Source organism: Schistocerca americana, chromosome 4, assembly GCF_021461395.2.
Source record: "Schistocerca americana isolate TAMUIC-IGC-003095 chromosome 4, iqSchAmer2.1, whole genome shotgun sequence".
Lineage (NCBI taxonomy): Eukaryota > Metazoa > Arthropoda > Insecta > Orthoptera > Acrididae > Schistocerca > Schistocerca americana.
Window position 1 is genome coordinate 37,704,621 of NC_060122.1, and position 18,979 is coordinate 37,723,599.

The following is an 18,979-nucleotide window of genomic DNA, read 5'->3' on the forward strand; positions in this document are numbered from 1 at the left end:
GTAGGCTTATACACATATACGGTTGAACGCAGGTCTAAAATTATGTCATTGTACGACACATAATTCATTAGATACCACGTCATAATTACTGGATCCGTGGAAAACTGCCGCATCATGTTTGACGTTTTAATTTATTACTGCATTTCTGCTAACTGTACTCCCAACAAATTACTCATACAGTATCCACATAGTCGCTGAGCGTAGCTGCAAAATTATATCATTGTAGATAGAAGATAAGACGCTATGAACATGGAACTGCCTGAAAACGAAACCACAGGATGAAATTCGCTAGAGATAGAGATGAAATTGTGTACAAATATGGGATAATAATGTTACATGTATGTGATATGTGTATACACGGGTGGAGCCGCAGGTAAAAAGCTCCCACTATGCCCCTGCATAGATTTCAGCTAAACTTGGTGCACATGCTACAGTCTGGAAAGAAGCACTTTTGGGGGCGAGGACCACCAACCTTGCAATCGCAATAATTAAAGAAGAAATTATGGGAGACAAAGGATGAGACCACCTGGCTAGTTTACCTGCAAGGACGACGTGTTTCAAGCCAATGACGAAAGCGTGGGGTGTATGCAACGACTTAATTCATTTTGGAGGTCAAAGCAAGTGCGTTTGCGCAGTGATCTGAAGTTTCATATATATTCTTACCACGTTAATTCTCTTATTAGATAAGGTGATTAAATTACTTGTCATCCATTTTAGAGTATATTCTCCGACACACTTAACAATCTATTTCATAGTAGGTTATTGTATTTCTTACTGAATGAGCATTTTGATAATAATGTTAATTTGCCTTCTATGTTCAAATTCCGGGGAATATCACATGGCAGCCTTGCAAGGAACCTAAAATAAATGCGATTTCCACACCACAACCCTCAGCACAATATCTGTTGTAATGAGCTCCAGAAGATTTCGGAAACTGTGTTTTCCAGAGTCAGCTGTAGAACATTGTCTATCAAAATAATGAAAATCGTTAGCCTTTTTTTTTTAGAATTAATGTTACACAGTTTTTCTTTTATCGTAGGCTAAAAGCACAAAAATTAAAGTCGTCTCATGCCATGCACAACAACAATGGTTTAACTGAGGCAGGTGTGTCCTGCTGATAGCTTACGCAGTGCACTTACTGGTAGGTGCTCGGGTTGTAAATTCCTCCGTGTGGGCATCTGTACAAAGAGGGGTAAATTTCGACCCCGTCGTCGCTGACACAGATGTAGTAGATGCTGGGGTTTCCAGGAAATGTATTGGTATCGGCTAGGGCGTCGCACACGATGGGAAGGCTGCTGCATATGCTGCCCGTTAGCTCTTCACTGAAACAGATTGTACGCTCCATTGAGAATCAGTGCTTTGTACAGTCACCTCGCCAACAAAGTCCCATATATACATAAAATACAAACATAATGTAACCAAATGTTTGCATTGAAGTTATTACTTAAAGGTAGATTCGAAGAGTCTAAAATAGCAACAAAACAGGTGTGTTCAGCTTTTTGGTTTTTTTTCTGTCTGGGTAGCGGTAGCCAACGCTTAGAAATTAGTGAATAAATCTTTACTGATTTTTCACCATTGTAGCTGCCGTAGCCCAGCCAAGATTCCAAGATATGGAGCTTTGCTCACCGTGGCAGCAGCGGCGCTACTTGTAGCCTTAGAGCAAGGAGACAGAGGGGTCTAACTGTATGTTGCATCCAGTAGCTAACGATGCACATACTGTCAGTTTTATTTATTTATAGACTGTGCTGTTACAAAGTTACTTCAAAGGTATCATAAAACATACGAAATTGCAGATGGAAACGAAAGACCTATGTTCGCATACAAAGTACTAGGAGGGCGACGTCGCGGTTTACAGTTAACTCCCGAAACGTAAGACACACACACACACACACACACACACACACACACACACACACACACACACAGTGTAAACACTAGCGCCATCACAAACCAAAGGTGACAGACATAAGGAGTTATCGATAGTGAAATTAATAATGAAGCGGTGAGGGAGCATTGAGTCAGTTCTCTGTTTTTTTGACATGCGAGAAAGCAGGTTTCCATGCAGATTTTGAACAAAAACCTCCATCTCTGTTCATATGGTTCAAATGGCTCTGAGCACTATGGGACTTAACATCTGAGGTCATCAGTCCCCTAGAACTTAGAACTACTTAAACCTAACTAACCTAAGGACATCACACACATCCATGCCCGAGGCAGGATTCGAACCTGCGACCGTAGCGGTCGCGCGGTTCCAGACTGAAGCGCCTAGAACCGCTCGGCCACTCCGGCCGGCAGTGGTATTATAATTCGTGGGAAAAGGATGACATTGCTATCCACAGTGAACGTGAACAAGTATCGTAGGATCTTTTGAATAGAATCAACAAGCTAATGAATACAGAATATGAACTGAGATAAACCGCAGAAGGCTGAAAATAGTGAGAAGTAGCAGAAATGAGAACGGCGAGGCACTTAACATCAAAAATGGTGATCACGAAGTAGGGGAGTTAAGGAATTCATTTACCTTTGAAGCAAAATAATCCTTGCCTGACGAACCAAGGAGAACGTAGAAAGCAGACTAGCACATGGGAAGAGGGGTTCTCGGACAAAACAAGTCTGCCAGCAACGGAAATAAGCCTTGATTTGAGGAAGAAATTTCTGAGAATGTACGTTTGGAGCCCAACATTGTATGTTAGTGGATGGTGGACTATAGGAAAACCAGAACAAAAGAGGATCGAAATGCCTGAGACGCGGTTTTATAGAAGGTACACTGTTTGGTTAAGGAATGAGGAAGTTCTCCTAAGATTCTGGGAATAAATGAACATGTGGAAAACTCTGAGTATAAAAAGATGGTAAGTCGTGTGTTAAGACATCGGAGAATAACTTCCACGGTAGAAGACGCTGCAGCAGAGGGTAAAAACTGTAGACGACGATAGTGTCCGGAATACCTTCAGCACGTGACTGAGGACGTAGATCGCAAGTGCTACCCTAAGGTGAAGAGAATGGCACAGGAGAGCAATTGGTGGCCGTCGTCGTCAAAACTGTCTCATGTCTGATGGCTCAAACAAAAATTGTTTAATGGGCATCTCAGTAAATCTATGTTTTGCAGACAATGTTCGCATTGTGGGACGTATCCCAGTGGCGATCCTTGCTATGGACCTAATGCGACAGATTAAAATGTTTCACAGTCATTTCACACGGAAATCTATCTTGTCTCTCACGATGCTGCGAAAGAGCCCCAATCCAAGATCTTATGAAGCTTCAGTGGGGCCTGACGGAATGAATCCTCTTGTCAATTGTGAGACAGTAACATTTTTGCATCCTGCTGACACGCATAGCACAACCTGTCTTTTAAAGAACCTTTCCACACTGAACCAAAGAACACGCTGCTTTAGGTCGGGCAGTCGTCCAGAGCAGCCCACTGAGGTAAGTTCAGAAATAGCAACGACACTGCACCATGCAAGTGGATAAACAACGATTTGGGTTTGTCAAAATGTCAATATGCTATTCAAGGATATCGACATTGGTCCCTGTTTCACTGATGTGAGCTTAAAATGGCCACAAATATCTGCAGAACCTAATATAAATGTAGCCGTACTTTGTGAAAGATATCCTACTGCGCATATGGTAGCAACAAGACTGTTCCTCCCATTCCAAACAGATAATTATAGACCTTCTGCACAGGACATTTCTACAGTATATCTCTGCCTTGTTCGTCATGGAAATACAAAACGGCCCGCACGCTCACCGGAGTACGTTATCAGCGTGCTTACGACATGACCTTGACCTTTAGCACCAGGTTACAGTGATAAGGACTTCCAATGCCAGGTTACGCCCTTGGGCTCCTTGGTGACCCGCCCCCCCCCCCACCCCCAACACCACTCCCCCCCCCGCCCCCCTCGGAGAACATCAGCAATTAATCATGGTCACCAAGGGAAACTCCGACATATCTTATGAAATTGTTTGATTCATATTCAAGGTTATAACGCACTCAATAGTGGTTATGTGAATAAAATTGGCGGGAAAGACCTTCGTCTTCCTCTCAGCCAACGGGAGCAGAATGAAATGGCGGGAGTCTCAGTAGACCAATAAGACATGGGCACCCCTCCACCCACATACCACGCTTTGTAAATGCGGTACTTGAGTGGAAGTGGAAGGCGTTCACTTCGGAGCCAGACAGCACAGACAGGGTCATGACGTGCTATTTGTTAATAACAAATTACATTAAGTCACACCACTTGGTTGTATTTGTTAATAACAATCAATAAAACGCCATTATCGTATTTATTCCTTATCTCTACACAATTTTCCGCATTTGTAGCTGGGGCACTCTAGAAGGAGAGTCTGTAGGCCGTGTGTATTTGTTAATAACCAATTAAGTGAGGCCTAGGCTACGGCTATTTGATAACAATAGTTTAATTTTTCGTCATTCGAGGAGCCAGCAGAGATCAGAAATAGGCAGATATCTGAATACTCTATTTCCGTCAAGTTTCGCATTTTATCCAGTTATGCAATATCCACCTCAACGCTCCCGACGACGTGTCGACGTCATGATGCTGTCAGCCAATCACAATGCAGTGCGGGCCCGATTTATGTATCACCGCCAGGCCATCAGTTCGTTACTAGTGTGGCTGGCGCCGTAGTATTAGAAATGAACACCATGATAGAAATAATGTCATTTCATATTAATGATGTCATAACACAATCGATTTCCAACCAAATACGCAAAAAAAATAACACACCTGGACGGATAAATACGCTGGCAAGCCATCACCACGTTGCTAGATTTTGTCACATCAAAGCGAAATTCTGCTGCTTCCAACCAAAGACGCTATTTGTGTAGTGCAGCGCTAGGCAAAAAACGCAACTAGAGAGTTTCTCATATCGTGAGATAGATGCCGTGGCCTCTGTGAGCCTATGACTGACTATACATGTGGATACAGTTTGTTTCCGTGTCACTGTGACCTTTGCTGAGTCTCATTTGTGTGTGCCGAGGTCCTCTATACTTCGCCTTACTTCCGCATCTATTTACGAGGCTTATAGTGACATTGTTATTGCGCGTGTTATACGTCTTTTTATTCTGTCTCGGAGCGCTGGTGGATCTACGGAACTGTATGTATGGATATTGTAGCATCGCCACAAATTAATGATACTGTAGGGTTTATTTGAGTAAATATCGTGTTGTGGTAGATTAGCGGTTATTTATTGGCTTTCCACTGTTAAAACCGTACATATGTATGCGATGTTACGCATTATTAATACACAGGTAAGTTTTCAGAGCATTAATTTGTTTAATTACTGCAAAGAACTAGTTGTTCAGCCTGTGTCTTTGGAATTCTAGAGATCATTCGAGATTTTGTTAATAACTATTCCTGTAATTAATAAAAGTGACTTTCAGTAATGGCGCGTATATTAACAACATAGCTGGCTTTTAGCCGGCCGTAGTGGCCGTGCGGTTCTAGGTGCTACAGTCTGGAGCCGAGCGACCGCTACGGTTGCAGGTTCGAATCCTGCCTCGGGCATGATGTGTGTGATGTCCTTAGGTTAGTTAGGTTTGATTAGTTCTAAGTTCTAGGCGACTGATGACCTCAGAAGTTAAGTCGCATAGCGCTTAGAGCCATTTTTGAATAGCTGGCTTTTTTGTTTAGATATGGTAATGATAATTGTCTTCTTTCAACGTCGGAGTGCTGCCTGGCTGAAAATGGTGTCGTACACGCATAAGCGCAGGTTTAGAAGCATGATGGTTTCGGGGTGGGGATATTGTTTCTCGTTGGTTCACAGAGAAAAGGGGAAGGTGAGGAGAGTGTTTGGTGCTTTCAACGGTCTGCAAAGTTAACCCGCTGTGGCGAGCTGCCCTCCCCCCCCCCCCCCACCTTCCCCTCCTCACAGAGCGGTGGATGGGGTGCTCCTTCTGTGGGCGACCAGATGGCCAACCTTAAATGTACGACTGTCTCATCCGTTGCGGAATCGGTATTTGTGGTTAATCTCCACAAAGAGTTCTTCTTATGGGCAATGGTGCCTCGTACATGTACACTCAGGTGTTCACAAATTTCTAAATCAAGATAAATATGAGAGTGCGAAGTAATAGCATTTGCAGTACGAAAGTTATACGTATCAATATATTTGTACAACTACAGCCAATGTCAGGAAGAGTTGTGTTTATGGAATTTTGTTGTTTTGTACATAATTAAGTACAGTTTATGAAAAGAACTTAATAATGGTTAAGCTTCACCTACTCTCCGTTTCGCATATTGTTTCTACTTCTACATCTACATCTACGTGATTACTCTGCTATTCACAATAAAGTGCCTGGCAGAGGGTTCAATGAAGCACCTTCAAGCTGTCTGTCTACCGTTCCACTCTCGAACGGGGCACCCTGATCTCTCTTATTTTGTGGTGATGAATATTTCTCCCTATGTACTTGGGTGGCAACAGAATGTTTTCGCAATCGAAGGAGAAAACTGATCTAAATTTCATGAGAAAATCTCGTGGCAACGAAAAACGCCTTTGTTTTAACGATTGCCACTCCAATCATGCCTGTGGCACTATCTCCCCTATTTCACGATAATATAAAAGGAACTGCCCTTCTTTGAACTTTATCTATGTTATCCGTCAGTCCCACCTGATGGGATCGCACACCGCACAGCAATACTCCAGAATAGGGCGGATAATCGTGGTGTAAGCAGTCTCTTTAGCAGACCTGTCGCACCTTCTAAGTTTTCTGCCAACGAATTACAGTCTTTGATTTGCTCTACCCACAACATGTGGATCGTTGCAATTTAAGTTATTTGTAATTATAATCCCTAAGTATTTAGTTGAATTTACAGCCTTCATATTTGTGTGACTTATGGCGTAATCGAAATTTAGCGGATTTCGTTTACTACTCATGTGAATAACTTCACATTTTTCTTTATTCAGGGTGAATTGCCACTTTTCGCACCATACAGATACCTTATCTAAATCATTTTGCAATTAATTTTGGTCATCTGATTACTTTACAAGGCGGTAATTGACAGCATCATCTGCAAACAGTATAAGGCGGCTACTCAGATTGTCTCTTACGTCGTCAATATAGATCAGGAAAAATAGGGGGATATAACATTTCCTTGGGGGACGCCGGATATTACTTCTGTTTTACTCAATGCCTTTTTGTCTACTACTACGACCTGTGACCTTTCTGACAGGAGATCACGAATCCAGTCGCACAACTGAGGCTATATTCCAGAGGCAAACAGTTTGGTTAGAAGACGCTTTTCAGCAACGGTGTCGAAACCCTTCTGCAAATCTAAAAATACGGAATCAATTTGACATCCCCTGTCGATAGCACTAATTACTTCATGAGTATAAAAGGCTAGTTCTGATCTGCAAGAACGATATTTTCTGATTCCGTGCTATGTGTCAATAAATCGTTTTGTTCGAGGTACTTCATAACGTTCGAACACCAAAAATGGCTCTGAGCACTATGGGACTCAACTGCTGAGGTCATTAGTCCCCTAGAACTTAGAACTAGTTAAACCTAACTAACCTAAGGACATCACAAACATCCATGCCCGAGGCAGGATTCGAACCTGCGACCGTAGCGGTCTTGCGGTTCCAGACTGCAGCGCCTTTAACCGCACGGCCACTTTGGCCGGCCGTTCGAACACAATATATGTTCCAAAACCCTACTGCAAATCGACGTTAGTGCTATTGGCCCGTAATTGAGCGGATTACTCCTACTTCCATTTTTGGGTATTGGTGTGACTTGAGCAATTTTCCAGTCTTTAGGTACGGATCTTTCTGTGGCGAGCGGCTGTATGTAATTGCTAAATATGGAGCTATTGTATCAGCATACTCTGAGAGGAACCTGACTGGTATACAATCTGGATCAGAGGTATTACTTTTATTAAGAGATTTTAACTGCTCTGTTGCACCGAGGATATCTACTTCTACGTTTCTCTTCTTGGGAGTTTTCTTGATTGGAATACAGGAATATTTACTTCGTCTCCTTTGGCGAAAGAATTTCGGAAAAACGTGTTTAATAACTTTGCTTTAGTGGCTCTGTCATCAGTGGCTTCACCGTAGATATCGGGCAGTGAACGTATGGATTGCATCTTGCCACAGGTGTGCCTTATGTATGAAGAGAATCTCTTTGGGTTTTCTGCCAGATTCCGAGACAGAATGGGAGTTTCCGTGCTTTTTTATTTTTTTGGGCAAATGTACAAGATCCCTGATGCATGCATTAGTTAACGAATTTACTTCTGGGCTGAAAATCAGGCATTCTTACGTTCCACCCACATAACAACTTACGCTTATTATGTATTTCTTTGTTAAATATTCGCTTGTAGTCACACTTATTTGATTTCGTCACTTTCTCGGACAACTGATGGTCTGGAATGCCCTAGTTTCTTTGCGGCTAGCTTTTCTATGTAATTTTCTTTTCTGTTAGCGCTTAATACAGGTTCAATGCAGTCCATGTTGACACTCCACAGGAAAGCCGATTGCTGCACAGTAGACAACCAGCCCCAAACACAAACTGCCCTTTGCGAAATTATTAAATTCAGGTAGTACTATCTACCTACAAGGTCACTTGACTAGAATACAAGTGAGGCAATGAGAGCCACGAGAGCCAAAAGGATGCCGTCCTCGACCCCCAAATTTAAGTGAATATCAGAGAAACCAGTGAGACATCTTTTCTTGAGTGTTTGGATAAACGTATAATGTGGGCCTACAGCGCAAATAAACCTGACCCATCGTAAGGTCAACGGATGTCAGAAGCATGAATAAATGCTAGTCTCTGAGTCGACGATGATCTGCTGTATGGTACTCAGCACCACAAATGGATTACTCTGTGATACAATCCAGAACTCCATGTACTATATCTTATTCAGAATCCCACGAAATAGGTTTTTATATTAGTATAACTATAAAATTTACTGAAGTCCGATCTAATATAACTATATAGTGAGTGAATTCGCATATCCGTGGAGTGTGCTACCGTGTAGCGGGATTTACGGCAGACGCGAATAAAAGTCTGCTGCAGTGTGCTACCACCTGGTGGCACTGACGTAAACTTGTAGTAGAGTGGGAAGGGGTAGCAGAGCACGCCTCGAACCGTGCATATTGTTTACCAAACCCTTATATCTTTGATAAGTCACACCAGTTGCTCATGCGCATGCGCAGAAGCTGCTTGAAATGTGCACAAGTGAAGGTGTGCTCCTGACCCTTAAGTCACGTTTCACCGAGTCTGACCGGTATAGCGCCGGCCGAAGTGGCCGTGCGGTTAAAGGCGCTGCAGTCTGGAACCGCAAGACCGCTACGGTCGCAGGTTCGAATCCTGCCTCGGGCATGGATGTTTGTGATGTCCTTCGGTTAGTTAGGTTTAACTAGTTCTAAGTTCTAGGGGACTAATAACCTCAGCAGTTGAGTCCCATAGTGCTCAGAGCCATTTGAACCATTTTTTTGACCGGTATAACAGCCGACCGCCCCCCATTAACTCCCCCCCCCCCTCCCCCCGTCCTGCGCGATTTGGATCACCGGCTGATGGAACTTCAAGTGTTCCTCAACTGGTCGTCTACACAATAAAAGATTTTGGATTCAGCAACTGTCCTGGGATTTCTTCATTTTTCAAAATATTCTGCACAAGTCAGACTTGGATGAGTGGACGACGTTGAAGACTACTTGGAACAATGTCTGAGATAATGCTCACCTCGCTAATTGCGTACTTTGTAGTGCTGCGCTTCACACACAGAATCTTTGATTGAAAGCATCAGAACTTTTCTATGACGTCATGATTTCCACCAACATGAGAAGGAGCTCGTTTTGAGACAATGTAGTACTACAGCAATTACTTTGCAAGAGCTTACATATTGGGCTGTGGTACCTCTGTAGGTGTTCACACCAGGCCAGACTCACTGTGCTGACGGATGCACACAGTACGCCTACATGTGTGAACAGGCTGATCGTCTAAATACGGAAAAAATTCCAATATGTGTGAAAAATACGTAAAATTGAGGTGGAGTAAGAGTACTTGCATATCTGCTTAGGTGTGGTCTCTACTGGCGCCTCGAATGAAGCACTATTAAAGTGTTATTAACAAACAGACACAGTCTGAAAACTCTCTCTAAGCTGCCCAGCTGCATAGTTTGCCAGTTAGAAATGGACAAAATTGTGAAATAATACAAAAAATGGTTGAAAAATATGTAAAACAGTTGAAAATAAGAAAAATGTGGAAAATAAGGATAAATATGATTTTACTGACGTTTGGCCAGCACTTCACAACGCTTCACCCTCCATTGCCGGTGCTGAACTGGAGGCGAACTCGCGGCCGCAGACTATATGTACCTGACCCGCCAACGTCCGAGGGCTTCTCCGCGGTCATTTCCGGTGCGGTTCTCCTCTTGCTACCTGCGACGGTCGTTTGCTGCAGTACGGGAAGCCAGGATCCGTTTACCTTAAGGCTTTCCTCTTTCTTGTTGAAGCTGTTCCCGTGTTAGTGTATTTCTACAGCTTCTCTGAACAAGCGGGTGTGACAGTGCTTCTCTACAGCCAGAACTTCCGTGTCGGCGAATTTGATTACGTGGTCGGTCTCACTCAGTGCGTGCTCTGCCACGGCCGATTTCTCCACCTGCCCCAACGTGCAACGTCGCTTATGTTCTTTGATCCTGGTGTTGATTGATCGTCCAGTCATTCCGACATAAAGGAGAAAGAAGAGAGCCTTAAGGTAAACGGATCCTGGCTTCCCGTACTGCAGCGAACGACCGTCGCAGGAAGCAAGAGGAGAACCGCACCGGAAATGACCGCGGAGAACCCCTCGGACGTTGGCGCGTCAGGTACATATAGTCTGCGGCCGCGAGTTCGCCTCCAGTTCACCACCGGCAATGGAGGGTGAAGCTTTGGCAATGCCAGCCACTCGTGCTGGCGAAACGTCAGTAAAATCATCAGACGAACGACGGCCGAAGAACCCGAGACAGAAGCAAATAGGCAGTTTGTCAACAAGTGGCCACGAAAGCCTTAACAATTTTGTATGGATAAATAGGTAAAACTGTGGAATAGTGGGAGTTCTTACGTGTCTGCCAGGGTTTGGTCTCTGCAGGTGCCTCCAATGATATAATATTAAATTGTTATTAAGAAATAGAAGTCAAATGGTGTGGCTTAATGTAGTTTGTTATTAACAAATAGGCACATCCTGATCCTCTGCCTATGCCGTCCAACTCCAGAGTGAACTCCTTGCACTCAAGTAGCTCAGTTATAAAGAAACATAAGGGGGAGGAGTAGGTGCACATATATTATTGGTCTAATGGGTCTGCTGTCATTTTATTGTGCCCCCATTAACTGAGAGGGAGAAAAAGTGTTTCCTGCAAACTTAATGTTATGTGACCGCTGTCGCCATACGTTTCGATTTTGAATATAATTTGTACAATTCCCTACGATATGTGGAGGGTTCCCTGGGTGGCTTCGGTAAACTCCCTGTGGCTCCCCATTGGTGCAGGGAATCGGGGGCACCGAAAGAAAAAAATGGTTCAAATGGCTGTAAGCACTATGGGTGTCAACAGTCCCCTAGACTTAGAACTTAAACCTAACTAACCTAAGGATATCACACACATCCATGCCCGAGGCAGGATTCGAACCTGCGACTGTAGTAGCAGTGCTGTTCCGGCCACTGAGAGACCCCAGTGTGTTACCTGAGACTGGAAAGCTTTATTAGCGTAATCTCACAGATAACCTGCTCACCAGATGTAACACTTTTGGACTTTCACCTGTGGGTTAAATGAAACAACAGGCCTACTCAGACGAGACACGAAACGTGAAATGTCGTGTAATGTGGAACTGTTATGTTATAAATCCAAATAAAATTCAACGTTTCTAAAATACCTTTTTAGCTTATATCAGTGCTCAGGGTCAACATTTTGAGCACTTGATATGACAGTGATAATAATAAACACTCGAACTGTCCGAGAGACGTGTGTTTGCTTCCATTTGATACAACAGGGCAGAGATTTGTGAGACTTTTTCTCCTGACAGAGGGATAGTTATTTGTTACGGTATCTTGAAACTTCTGATCGACATGTTATAGCTCTGAACTTCTCTCCGAAGACTTCTCCCAACGCCACGGAGTAAAGAAAAGTGAACAGTTTAGTTGAAAAGTACAACGGTGTCATAACTCTTTAGCTATAACGTTAAAAAAAGTCTTCCTCACTTAGCTGTGTATATTTATTCGTTCCATATAGCATATCTTACGTGACCTGTGGTAGCTGCCTCAACCTCCATGAAAACACGACGTTAGTACTGGGAATTCCGTTTCAGCAGGGAAATTGTTGTCCCTTACCTGCACACGCCTGTAAGTGGGTTGTAGGCCCAACCATCCGCACAGGTTCTATTTATGGAATACTCTCCTTCCGCCGTGCAGATGTGGAACTTGGTACAATCGTAAGGGTCAGGGAAGAGCCCCACGCCCGTACACTTGATGGGATCGGTTTCCGAGTGGCAGTCCGAAGCGCCTTCGACGCATTCCCCACGAACGCATCCCTCGTCCTGCTTGCAGCTCAACAACTCAATAGCTTGTTCTTCCCCTTGGCAGAGCAGTACCTGTGGAAAGAAATAACTTTTGTAATGTAAGTGATCTGACGCAATATTATGCCTTTCTAACTCTATTTTTCCAACCAGCAATGTTCTTTGACTAACTTTGGCAAATTTTATACGCACAATAAATACGCAATATATAGGGTGTAAAACACTGTGTAAGAAAATTTTAGAGTGGTTAGCGTATATGAAAGTAAACACTTCTCGTATACGACAAACAAATCACCGTTTCCCCGCTAGGTGTCCGTGAAGTGATGTTCAGAGATTCTGTTCAGACTGACGTGCGATGAATATTCTTTAGAGATCGTGCAGAAAAATGTCGTCGGTTTACTTTAATGTACAATTCGTATCTGCACGTCTAATACCCACAAGACAAACAAATGTTTCACCAACAATGGTTGCAACTTCAGTCACACAGGGAACCAGGACCTTTGGAACCTATCAGTGTATTGTATACGAAACGCTTCACGTCCTCTACCCACAAATGAGAAATCCGTAGCAGTATTTCATGAAGATGACCGTTAGGCTTTTGAAAATTTCATAATCTCCTCCCTGAAAACCATGCCTAGCCACAAATGAGGTGCCTGTGGGGAACTCGATTAGAGTGACCCTGTAAGTAGTAGGGCAGCAAGGACATCAGCGAATTTTGTTATTGTGGGTTGCCTACATTCAGGAGCAAGTATACATTCAGGGGCAAACCTACAGTTCTCTTTTGATTGACAGGTCCTTGACCTATTGTTCCCTCACCCATCGTCCTCCCCCTCCTACTCGCTCTCCCCCTCTGCCATCCCCCTGGGAACTCCTCTCGCTGAAAGAAGCACATTTTTGATATCAGTTTGACTTATTTAATTAAATTGATAAATAAAATCCCCCACTCTTCTGGGAAACCTCCCCCCCCCCCAGCCCTTCGCCTCCCCTCCTAAATCTGTAAATTGGCAGGAAAAGGACTCAGACAAGAAATTATATAGCGTAGGATATACTGTTTTCTTTAATAAAATTCAATTTGTAGGGGTTGGATACCACTTTTACTTCGTGGGAAAAGCTCACATCCAGCAGCTACATGTCGTAATTATGTAATTACACTGCTGCAGATTGGAGGTGTCATCTTATTGGAAACTTTTCATGCATGCGCTCACCTTGACATGAAGGGATCAACTGAGCCAGTGCACAGTGCCACCACCAGAGTTCATCCCAGCCCCCCTACCCATCGCCCCCACCCCCAACCCCCCCTTTCCAGAAAAAAATTGGTAGGAAAAATATCACTCTGTGTTTCAAAGGAAGGACCTAAATTCAAATCAATGCATATTCTTTATTTAACCAGTTTTCAGGAGACAGGGTTCCCCCACTTGGGTAGACATCGTAACTGCACCGTCCACACCTGCTCCCCAAGATGTAATAACTGTAATCACTCGGGAGTGGAATGAAGTGCGGTATAGTAACCACCATTTGGATAGAGACAACAGAAAATACCACTCCAAGACAGAGTCTCCTGCGATCTATTGACAAGCATTAAACACAGTGCACTTAAACCACGACCTAGTCCCTAGCAGCAGTTGCCATGGGTAGATGTAGGAGATCGCCGTAACACTCACACAGTCTGCACACTCACCTTCCACACATCCACAAACAGTGCGCCCATCCCCTCATACACCACCAACACCGACACTCGGGGACCGCAGCCACAGCCACAGTCGCAGTCGTGGATGCATGTGTATGTCAGAGTGCACCACCCCTGGCTGTGGAGGGCATGTGGGGATGACTGGATTGGTAGGAATTCGTATGTTATCAATACGTCCAGTATAAACGTCCCTCACTTTGAATATTCTTTCATGCACCACACACACGTCCACTTGTGTGGCGCTCACACAGCACACTGGTCACTTCGCCAACCCTCGCTGCCCTGGGCAATATCAGACAGGTCGGTGCATTCTCTGTACCTGACCCAGGCTGAGCTAATCAGTTACTTCTGGTTGCCGACTGTTCATGACCGCCACTGCAGGCAGCCACGGTGCATTGCAAAACAAGCAACTGCAGCTTGGACATACACAGTACTTCTAAACCATTCCACCCCAACATAGACCCACAAGTTTAAAAAAAAAAGAAAACACTTTACCCAATCCTAGGCACACACCTCAAATTTCTCACACAAAATGTAGAAATCCTCTACAGGACTATGGCATACGCTATATTCCCTCGAAGTATTCTTTCATCAGGTGGAAAAATATCATTTCTTATCTGTCACGTCATGCATCATAGGACTAGAATATTAAACTCATTTTCAGCTCATCACAGAGTGCTAAGATCTACCACTGTCACAGGATGCCTCTTCACTTTCGGACTCTGTCTTAAGGTAACTGCACACAGAAGTAGTAAACACAAGGTTTATACTACGTATCACTTTATAAATTCCGTAATACATCTGATTTTATTACGATGATCAGCTCTCCTTGTGTAGGTGAGAGGGTCAAATATCGTTAAAAGATATCGCTGCAACGAAAAAATCTTTAGGCCAGAATCATATCCGTGGTACCCTAGTCATCACCTCCAGCCAGCACGCGCCCTGTCACTCACATCAAAGCGATAGGCTAATTATTTAAATTTATCATGATAGTCACTTTGCATGGGGAGAATTTTTCTTTTTCAGTAGTCAGATTACACTCACTAGATAGTTCAAATGGGAATCTCTGGTAGACTGTGTTCTTTCCGAGGGACAGTATTGAGAACCGACTTTTGAAGTTGACAACAGAAGGATCTAACGACGGCAACATACATTTTGCATGAGGACTGCGCTATTAAAAACATGATCACAAAAATGGCTCTGAGCACTATGGGACTTAACTGCTGTGGTCATCAGTCCCCTAGAACTTAGAACTACTTTAACCTAACTAACCTAACACATCACACACATCCATGCCCGAGGCAGGATTCGAACCTGCGACCGTAGCAGTCGCGCACATGATCACAACCACTATGTTACCGTCACCGTGCAAAAAAGCTGTCTTGGTTCTACAGGCACACACAAGAGTCGCTGGTGGCATTACACTTTCTCGTAGAAAAGCTGTCTGCGATTTGCAATCAACTCTATACAGTCAACCACGTCCGTGCACTGGATGCTATGGGGACATCTTTTAATGATTACATCGACTGGTGAATCACATTCATGCCATTCTCACACCCCGAAACCAGTCACCTTTCTCGAACTTATCTGCTACAGCAAAACTACGACGCAGCTTCAGGCAGTCCCCCTGCGTCTTGTAACTGTTCCTCAGCCTCTGCTCCCGCCCTCCCTGCAGCTTCGTCCATGAGATCATTCCGACTTAAGACGGAACCAAACAGAAGTCGGAGAGCGCTACATCTACCACCTTTTGCACCCTGTGGAGAGACAGGTTGAGCTGAGTCAATGCGACAGAATCGTTTTTTTTTTTTTTGGCCACTCCGCGGAAATGGGAACATATTGTCGTTGCTCTGTCAACGGTGTACGATGTGTAAGGCCAGCGCCAAAATGACGCTTTGTCCTGCAACACGAGGTAGTATAAGAGACAGTATGGGAACTGAAGGAAGGACAGGATTTTTAGCTCTGCTAACTTCATCCGAAACAGAACTCGATAAGATTTTACCTCATCTGTCTCTTCTAATATATCAAAAACAAGTGCCGTCTGTGTGCTGGCATCAAGCATATGTGGCGATCCTGTTAAATATACAAGTACTAATCCAAAGTCGCTGGTACAGACCAGTGTAGTGTTTCATCGCTTCTGCTGTAGGAGAGCCATATCTCCCATGACCGAGAGTACACCCTAGTTACTTTCGAGTGTGGATCCACCACACGTTACATCCGGAGCGATGTTGGGATGCGGATCCACTATGTACCACATCTGGGATAGGGTTTGAAGGTGGATCCTCTATGCATAGTATCCGGAGCGATGTTGGTATGCAGATCCACAATATATCACATCCGGGATAGGGTCTGAAGGGGGATCTCCCACGCATTATGTCCAGAGCAATGTTTGGAGATGGATCCACAATACGTCACATCTGGGATAGAGCTAGAAGGTGGACCACAACCTTAGGTGTGCTCTACGATCGAAGGCGAATCCACCAGCGTGAGGGCCGGGACATGGCAAGCGTCTGCAACATATGCACAGGCACAGGTATACAGAAAACAGAGCAAACGCACTGCAGCTGTAGAATATGTGGTTGGAGGTGATTGGACGCATTGGAGTACAGTGGTATACTGCGCTGTCAGACCAGAAAAATTATGCATTTGCGCTAGGTGTAGGCAACTGTACTACTTTTACAAGCGATTTCAGAATACGGAACGAGAAGTGATGTACTGATCGCATGGGTAGAAGTGACATAAAAAGATAAAAATACGAAAAATGACAGAAATATGTATAAACTGACGGAAAATACGACGAAATGTGGTGAAACTGAGGGGCTACTTGCATGTACATGGAAACGAGTATGCAACAGCAAGAGGAATACAAGAACACGTTGACATGAAACCACTGGGAATTGGGGAAACAGTCATTTTTCGTCGACAGCGATAAGACGGTTGGAATAGAATGTTTAACGTGGATTACCACCAAATGTAGAGTATAAATATATGTATAAGTCGGATCATAATCCCAGGTGTGTCTCCAGAGTTATCGGCAACTCCCTTATAACTGTTTTTAAAGGGTCCTTAGCTAAAAAGCGTTGTGTTACCGGCTGGGGTGACTGTAGTATACAACTACAGAATCGATCGCATGTTTGACCCCATTCAGGACTGTTTAGATGTTTCAAAGTCTAACAAACAGTATTTACAATGTGCTTCTCTGTATTCGCCGCCAATCACAACCTTGCGGTGTCAGGCAATAAACAATTGCTGTATGACAACATTCAGCTGTATATCGATTGAGGCAATAGTGATACATGCAAGGTGACTACGTTCTTTGATGCTTTCCTGGAAAAAAGAGCCATCTGCCTCTAAACTGACATGGATCTGCGTTAAAGGACGATAGGAAGTAGATCGAGTGATCAGTTGAGAGGAAGATGTTGCTGCAGGTCATTTATCAAGCATTTAACAATTTTTTCCGTTGTTCTCTCTGGGTGCATCAGTTGGTTTCGACTCGTATGACATGACTTAGAGCACTATCTAGTTGTGATCGTTACCAGCAAACCTCCCCAAACCACAGCCATCAGGGCACTTCCAGCTCATGTGTGATGATGAAATACGTCCATCCTATTTCGGTGTGCTACCAAGACGAAAAAATAAGGGCAAATCGAACAAAATTAAACTGTACAAAGATCAACTACAGAGCACTGACGATTTTTGACTGATGCACAAAAAAGGAGTCAACGAAAAACTGATGGAAACCTACTCATCACACTAGGTATAACCATTGTGAAAATTGTTGAACACCTAGTAAAAAAGAAGGGATGCAAAATACTAACACAACGCGAAGGCGCAGTTGTACCAAATTTGTTGGCTTCATTACCATTTTTGGCAGCTGCTGGTTCATTGGCTGGCGGGGTAGCTGCTGTTGCAAATGCAGTCATAAATAAGAAACAAAAAGATAAAGAACTGGAAGAATAGAAGAGACACAAGAGGGCAACTGAGAAGGGAAGTGGAACAAAACAAAAAAATTCAGAGGGATAACAATAAAATACGTCAAACCTCTATAAAATATTGATCTAGAAAAGTTGGCAAAATAGTTGAAAATCAAGTACTTTCGTGATTTTTTCATGATCGATGAACTACCTAACAAAAGAAGAAATGCCGAAAGTGGAATAGTAAAGTTGGACATTTCTGACAGGGTTTTCACATAGTGGATATTACTATAAAGATAAAGACAAGAAACAATACTCCTCTGGTGGCAACACACTAAGACAATTAGTTAACTACTTTGGGGAAGATGAAGTATTCTACAACGTCGAGAAAGTACAAAACACTGCTGAAGCCATTTATGCTCGTTTGTGGGTACTTGTATTAAAACTGCTGTCAGATGGTCCTAACTTCAACGAAATTTTAAACCTAATAAATGAACAATCGGAATCACTTCTGGTACTTGAAGTGCAAAAAGCTGACCGACACACAAAGAGAACAAAAAAGGGAGCACAAAGAATTGAAGGTCTTTGTACTGTATGCAAAACAAAGAATAGTAATTTTGTTAAAGAAAATTGTGAGCATGAACGACTTCACCGAAGGTGTACTCAGTGTTGCAGGAAACATTCGAGAAGATATCATTAGCGAACTACACATAAACTGATGGGGAAATCTATGGCAAGCAGATCTAAAAGAAATCGACAGTTGAACTTGAAGGGAACCTCGAAGATGAACAAAGGATGCTAATATTTGTTGATCGTCATCGCCTTCTAGAAGTTGGCGTGGACGACGCCAGCTAAGCAGAAAACAGACAAAAATGCGGCTGACGCCTTTAAA

General features: G+C 43.5%; 1 protein-coding gene across 1 annotated transcript in view; it reads right to left on the minus strand.

The window, feature by feature from the left end:
- LOC124613063 overlaps nt 1-18,979 on the minus strand; it is a 118,604-nt gene that overhangs the window by 54,474 nt on the left and 45,151 nt on the right. Inside the window, exons 3-4 of the mRNA XM_047141646.1 lie at nt 12,305-12,564; nt 1,140-1,322 (exon numbers count right to left, since the gene is read on the minus strand). Coding sequence (XP_046997602.1) covers nt 1,140-1,322; nt 12,305-12,564 — 443 coding nt within the window. The remainder of the gene's footprint in view (nt 1-1,139; nt 1,323-12,304; nt 12,565-18,979) is intronic.